The sequence below is a fragment of the Sinocyclocheilus grahami genome, unplaced genomic scaffold, assembly GCF_001515645.1.
Source record: "Sinocyclocheilus grahami isolate Dianchi unplaced genomic scaffold, SAMN03320097.WGS_v1.1 scaffold379.1, whole genome shotgun sequence".
NCBI classification, from domain to species: domain Eukaryota; kingdom Metazoa; phylum Chordata; class Actinopteri; order Cypriniformes; family Cyprinidae; genus Sinocyclocheilus; species Sinocyclocheilus grahami.
The window spans coordinates 825,360-833,051 of NW_015505558.1; the positions used below are offsets into that span (position 1 = coordinate 825,360).

The window sequence follows — 7,692 nt, forward strand, 5'->3', positions numbered from 1 at the left end:
CTTAATTTGAAATGTCCGCCCCGTAACATCCATGTATGCTCATTCCACTTTGTGGACAGACAACCATCGACAGAAAATCCATATCCCGAACTTTGGCTTGGATATGATCGTCCATTAAGAAAGACGAGAAGACGACGAACGTGTCCGGACGAAGGTGAGATTATTCATTAACGTTACGTTATTTACACGGCTAGCGTGCTATTAGGTTTGCGCAATTAAATGAAATGCAGCTTATGATACAGTCTTTTCAGTATGTCTGGACGACCAAGTTCTTATGATGTGTGCTTAAACATCTTTAAGAAACCAGCATTTCATTCAGCATTTAAGTATATCTATTACGTATAATAAATATATATAAACAAAATGTTGTTGCAGTATTTTCACTGTCTGATTCAAATAGGATAATCACAAGTGAAGTCTGATTTATTTAACATCTCTATAGAATCGGCTCTTTAAGTGAATTATTCTGACTCGTGTGTTATGTTGGTTTTATTCAGCGTGATTAATCTTTTATAAGAGTCTGACTTTAATTCAGATTTGAATACTCCACTTTGAGAGTGCCAACGTTAAATCCAAGATTCTTTGTTTTTACTCTGTTCCCCTTTAGTCAAAGCGGTCTGAGTTTGTTCTTGTAAAGTGTTTACCCAAGTGTGCACACTCTCTTAAATATTGACTAAATATTTTGGCAGCAGAGTGTGGTCTGTGATCATTTTACCAGCTGCAACAGTATAGGACCTTAAGGCCTGGTTTTACAGACAGGGCATAGACTAAACCTGGTTTAGGCCATAGTTCAATTTATTTTTCATAAACGTGCCTTAGAAAACACATTACTTGTGTGCATCTTGAGACAAAACAAAGGCACTGATATATTTTAAGATCAGTCAGTGCAAGTTTCTTTCAGTTGACACAGCTCAGACTAACATTTTAGTCTGGGACTAGGCTTAAGCCTTGTCTGTGAAACCGGGGGGTAAATGTTCACCATATTGCAGCTCAAATCACAACATTTAACAAAATAATACATAAAGGTTTTGTTCATTAACTCATTTTGGTTTACAAAATGTGGAAAGTCAGCATTCTGTCTTTCATACAATGAAAATTAAAAGTGTATTAGTGCTAAAGTAAAAATACCAAGAGCACCCTGGAATGGATGAACTGAGACCTGTAGAAGAAAGTCTTGCATCTGTCCCCAGTCCCAAGCAATCAGATGTTGATGACCACAGCTGTACATCTAAAAATGTTGCCTCTGTTGGAACACAGTGGGAAGACCACATCTTCGAGGAGCATTGTTACATCAAGAGACAACACATTGTAACTTATGTAAACCAGTCAACGCAGTGCGATACATTCAAGCCTCCTACTCTGATGAACGACTATGACTCAAATCTGTACACCGGGCTCCCTCTCCACACATTTCATACCCTTGTAGCTGTTTTGCGTCCCCATGAGAATCTGGCTTACCAGACCGAAATTGAACAGCAAATCTTGCTCACACTAATGAAGCTGAAATTAAACCTATTAATAGAAGATCTAGCAATTCGATTCCGTATATCAGTGAGTAAAGTGAGCAGGATAATTTCTTTTTGGATTGACACCATGGCTGCAGTCTTGAAGGATCTGATACCATGGCTCCCCAAAGAAACCATCAGGGCCACAACACCAGAGGCATACAAGCAACATTATCCCAATGTTACCCATATCTTAGACTGCAGTGAAAGTGAAGTCCAAAGACCAGGGAACCTAGACTCAAGGTCAGAATCGTACATCCACTACTATGCTTGCAACACTATCAAGTATTTAGTGGCTATTGCACCATGTGGTCTAGTGATGTTTATATCTGCAGCATATGGGGGATGCTGTAGTGACAAATGTATCACATGTGATTCTGGCATTCTTGAATATCTCCATCCAGGAGATGAAGTGATGGTGGACAGGGTTTTTTTGATTAGAGACTTGTTGTTTGAAAGACAAGTCAATATGATAATTCCTCACTTCGCCAACAAAACGCAGCTGACAGAAGGAAAAGTCACATGTAGCCGCAGGATTGCAAATGTAAGGATACATGTTGAACGTGCAATTAGGAGACTGAAAGTATACAAGGTGTTATCACAAACCTTGCCTATCACCCTTATGCCAAAGATAGATACAATTCTGCGTATATGTGCAGCTTTAGTGAATTTGCGTGATCTGATCTGTCAAGCAGATAATTAAGTTATTTTAAAAATTGTATTTTGTCTTCAGTTACTCACCCTCATGTTGGTCCAAACCTGTATGAGGTTTTTTTTCTTCTATTGGACACAAAAGATTATTTATTTTGGAGAATGTTGGTAACCAGACAGTTGATGGTAACCAATGATTCCATGGTCTTTTCTTTTTTTCAATGGTTACTGTCAACTGTCTGGTTACCAAAATTTTCCAAAATAAATAATCTTTTGTGTCCAATAGAAGAAAAAAACTCTTACAGGTTTGGACTGACATGAGGGTAAGTAAATAATGACAATTTTCATTTTTGGATGAATTTTAATTTAATGCTCAGACTGCTGCATTAGTCATGTACATATGTATATATGTTTAATAACAATACTTGACATTTGTAATTCTAAAAAAATCCATCTCACTATGTTTTCTATTTCCTTGTACTATGTACATATATACACTTTAATCTAATAAAAAAACATACACGACTTTAAGTGCAAATCCTGTAAACAAGGAAATATCAAATACATTCACAATTTTGAAAACTTGCCTTGACACAATAAAAACTTGTCCCCCTTCATGTCAGCATCTGTACACTGTTTTTCAAACTCTTAATCTTTGTTTACCAGTTGACTATATGTAAGTATTTGTCATTCAGTTTGAATCGTCCAGCAATGAATTCATCTACTACTCTAGGAAGCATCACTGAGATGTAAAAGCATCTAAGATGAGTAACCTGGTCTGTTAAATACTCTGCATCGTATGGTACATTTATCAGAATGTGTTCCTTTGGAGACCAGACAAGTAGTGTTGCCATTCTCAGCCCAGTACAAAACATGCCTAATTGTATCTGTCTGTAGTAGCCCCTGACTCCGTTCCTCTGTAATTCAGGCTTCCCATCAACCACTTTGATGTCACTATTATTTATAGTGAAATGGTCTGCTAGAGAGGTGGTGGTGTTCTTGGGAACAGGGCACTTTATTTCCAGAAGTTCCATATCATTTATTATGCCATCAGGGCTTGCAGACAGCCATGGCTCTGTCAGGCTGACCCTGATACCCGAGTGGGAGACCTGTAGACCTTTTTCTACAAGAAGGCTTCGAGCTATTGCCTCTTTCTAACTTCCATACTTCGTAGTTTTCATTACCTCGAAAGGTAGGAAAGAGATGCTCTCTCATGAATTTATCAGGATTTGTTGTTGCTCGTACTGGTACACCTTTAGCTGAACTAGCAGTGATCCTTAGCTGTCTTGCACTATGCCAAACCTCTGACAAACTCTGATTCTGTGTTTGAATCTCCAATTCAGCTGCCTGGTCACTGTTCAGTTCTATGTGTTTGCTGTAAAATGCTTTACATTTACTGCAAGTCAAAGTCTCTCCATGTGGCTGGTGGAGTTCTAAGCTGTCAGTGTCATCTGCTTGCACTGATACATTGGCATTGTAGCATTTTTCCAAAAGACTGTTTTTTAATTCAAAAAGTGGTTTTGTGTCTGAAGAATTGACTCTCTCCCTGAAGTCTTGATGCGTGTCATAGCTTGGTGTAGATGGTAGCCTTTCTCCCTCCCTTGTTGATGACGCACCATATACACCATCAGTTTTGTGACGTCTAAATGTCATCTGACTAAATATTTTCTGTTCAAGGTTTCTTCTGGTTCCTGCATCCCATCTACACTGCTCATCAGTGCAAGATAGCCCTGTCATACCACTGGCCACTGCATTTTGCACCTTTCAAAAATCAGAACATACTGTTAACTTTATTATTAAACAGTACATCACCATTAGCACAATTTTGTTATAACTGAAATTTATAATTGGTTAAATATTGCTGTAAAAATAAGTCTTTACATTGAATCACACAGTCAGTGCTTGAAGTGGGCAGGTGTTGTGCCCATTTACAACTCCCTGCCAAATTATTACCCCCCTCGTTGAAATCGCTACTTGATTGCCTAATCCTAACCCCTCCCCCACACCTAATTCTAAACCTACCAATACTAGGGGGGTAATAATATGGTGGGGGTTAGAATTTCCCCCCACTTCAAGCACTGCACGCGTTTAGCCACACTAGAAGTGTTGCTCTATTTATAAATACCCACCTTCCACAACACTGCAGCAGCATGGCTGCAAGACCTGCCGGGGCCAGCTACGCAGGAGCATCCAGCTGTTTCCACTACTCCGTTATTTTGTAGCATAACCCATGCGATGTGATTTGGTTTATTTCTAGTCTGACTCGGCTCTACCTCCGCTTTCAGTAATGTGAACTGCAGATGTTTACGGCAAAGAATTCGTCCAATTTTGTTACTGTGTAGATAACTGTATGCTTTGGTACTTTTATAATTTCTAAGTTCCTCGCCATCCACACCCTCAGACAAAACAAGGTAATTGAATATGTCAACATATGTGACTGCTGGCCATTGTTTCATATCATCAATCCAGGAGGTGGCGCTGGTCAACTTCGTAGGATGAGGAACAGAAAAAGTTACATTGTTTATGGTCTTTGTCAAATAGTCTGGATCGTGCTGCCACCGTGAACTAAAGTTGCCGTTGCTTGTTGACATTATGGACATTAAAAGTAAGTAAAACAGATTACAACCGTTGTTTCAGAGCTGTCCAAATAACTCTGTAACGCCTAACTAAACGCATCAAGCTGCAACCGGAAGTTTGATGCATCCTCCATACGCGTACGCGCAAAGCATAATGGGTAATTTCGCGTTCCATGAAAAAGGTCTATACGTGACGGCCTTAGCTGCTTACCACGCCCTTCTGGGTGGTCAATCATTGGGAAGACACCCACTTGTCACTCGTTTCCTCCGTGGCACCCTTAGGCTGAGGCCGGTACAGCGCACCAAGGTACCCTCATGGGACCTGGCTGTGGTTCTGGAGGGCTTATGCAATGCCACCTTTGAACCCATAGAAGTCAAGTTGCTCACGCTCAAGACCATCTTTCTCCTCACTAAAAAGGATTGGGGATCTTCAGGCACTTTCTGTTTCATGCCTGGAATTTGCTCCAGGCATGGTTAGGGCATTCCTTTACCCGAGGGCCAGGTATGTCCCTAAGGTGCCCACTTCTTCACCAGGGCCCATAGTACTTCAGGCATTCTGTCCTTGTCCGTTCCAGGAAGTAGGCTAAGAAAGGCTTAATCTGCTCTGTCCAGTTTGAGCACTGGACGCTTATGCACACAGAGCTGCCCCGTGGCGTAAGGCAGATCAGCTTTTTGTTTGTTTTGGTCCGCCAAAGAAAGAATCTCCGGCGACCAAGCAGACTATGAGTAAGTGGGTGGTCGAGGCCATCTCACTAGCCTACGAGTCCCTCTGGCCTCCCGTCAACTATGGGGGTCAGAGCGCACTCGACCAGGAGTATGGCGGCCTCCAAAGCTTTCAACTTGGGTGTGGCCTTGCAGGACATTTGTGCTGTGGTGGGCTGGTCCTCTCCGCACACTTTTGTCCGTTTTTACAACCTAGACCTGGCATCTACCCAAGGTTCCCAAGTTCTCTCATCGTGATGTGCTCGCAAGATACACACACAGGCAGGGACTTGGTAGTATGGTGCAGTGGGTATTCTCGTTCCCAAAGTGACTTCGACGCAGCTCGAGTTCCTGAAGGGGAACATCGCTAGGTTACGTATGTAACCATGGTTCCCCGAGGGAACGAGACGCTGCGTCTCTTTGCCATACTCCCTGCATCCCTCCAGGCGCTACTTCATCGAAGCTGGTTTGTGCTCTGCCGGATGCGCTTTTATACTTTCTGGTGCTTATGTCACCCCGCTCGTGACGTCTCGCTACTCCATTGGACTGATTTGACACGTGCTTCAGAGCGCGGTCACGCAGGGGCGTTCCCAAAGCGACTTCGACGCAGCATCTCGTTCCCTCAGGGAACAATGGTTACATACGTAACCTAGAGACGTTTTTCAGCGAGAGTGAATGGTTTTGAGTGTAGAGCTTCATTTTGACCTGAAAATAGGGTGTTTGGGGAATTGGGTGATACGTTATGGATTTGTGTTTACTGTTTTGATAATACGAGGAATAGTTTCAAGAAATGTGTTTAAGCAATTGAGAAAAACTGTAATCAACAGCTTATGCACTGAGAAGGAAAAAGGAGTTCCCTTTCATGGGAACTTCGAACTGCGTCCTCTAGGGGTCGCTATGGGGAATGCCTCATCGTGACCCGTGTCTGAAGCATACATTGAAAAAACACCAACTCGTTGGCCGGCGACAGCCATGACGTCCCTACCGGTGCGACTATAGTATAAATAGGCATCGGGAGCACACATCATTCTCTTCTTCGTCTTCCTTGACTGTTTTGTTTGAAGCGTGCATTTCTGTGGTATGAGTGATCTCTATTCATCTCATTATGGCGAGCACTAGCAAAGCGTTTAAAGATGTGTGCATCCGTGTTGACATTGTTTAACATCTGATGACACACACAATCTATGCGTTATTTGTTTGGGCGAAGAGCACGAACGCGATGCCTCCGAGGGGGCAATCGGCGTGCATCCCAGGGGTCCTAGCCCGTCTCGGTTTGAGGATCAGAGACTGGCTCAGAAGGCTAGTGTCATGGCTCGCACTCCTCCCCCACCCGCGGGGAGGAGGAGAAAGAATCACGGGGCCGAGGTTAGGTGGGAAATTTCCTGCATTATAATCTCCTATGCTGAACCTATTAGGTTTGGTTGGTTCTATGGCTTCATAGTGAACATCTTACTGATGGTCCGGTCTAGAGGCTTCTTCGGACAGAGCTCCGACGTGGGAGCCATGGTGGGTGAGAACGATCCATGTCTAAATATATGTATATCTAAACATATATGTGTGTATCTAATGAGCTGGTGGTTGTGTGTATAAGCCTTCTGCTAGTTTCTTTGCAGTGTTTCCCGGGACCTGTGTGTTTCTGTCCCTTTCTAGGGTAGGTCCTCGATGGGCACCCCTTCTGCTGGGTTCAGAAACCGGGTGCTCGACTTGCAATGTTTATTTCACTCGTCGATATATGTCCAGACAGTAAGAAAAGCCGGGTTCCGGCTTCATACTTCCATAACACAGGCTTCTGCGGGAGCCTTCGTGATCATCAGGCCCCCGGCACGTCACTGCAAAAATTTCCTGGACGTCCGGGCTGGGGTTACGCTTTCATGCTAGCCTAACTGGTCTACCGTATCTGGGTCGCCCTGAGCGGCTTCCCGATCACCAGGATATCCCCCCTTGCTGAGGCATCGAGCGGGAGGTATAGGTGGCATTACGAGAACCTTCCTGTGTACAGGCTTTCTCGGGCAGTGCTCCCCTCACCTTTGAGGGTTGTATTTGAGCTTGCCTCTTCCGTTTGGCCCAGTACTTCCGGATGCTCGGAAAACTCTAAAATCCAAATACTATGGTAAGTGCACACGTTAAGCTTTGCTCACTTTTCTACAAATCCACATAAGTGGTAAGTGTACACGTTATGCTTTGCGCAGTTTCTAAAATCCACATAGCTGGTAAGTGTGCACGTTATGCTTTGCCCACTTTTCTAAAATCCTGTATGG

At 43.2% G+C, this 7,692-nt stretch overlaps 1 protein-coding gene across 1 annotated transcript; it reads left to right on the plus strand.

The window, feature by feature from the left end:
* Positions 1 to 1,137: 1,137 nt before the first annotated feature.
* On the plus strand, positions 1,138 to 2,208 carry LOC107549717 (uncharacterized). The gene has a single exon (XM_016230897.1). It carries the CDS (start codon positions 1,144 to 1,146, stop codon positions 2,206 to 2,208), a length of 1,065 nt encoding a protein of 354 aa, XP_016086383.1. The 5' UTR covers positions 1,138 to 1,143.
* The last annotated feature ends 5,484 nt before the right edge of the window (positions 2,209 to 7,692 follow it).

What these genes read in the sequence shown, in the direction of transcription:
- LOC107549717 (XM_016230897.1), top strand. Translation starts at nt 1,144, where the DNA reads ATGGATGAACTGAGACCTGTAGAAGAAAGTCTTGCATCTGTCCCCAGT.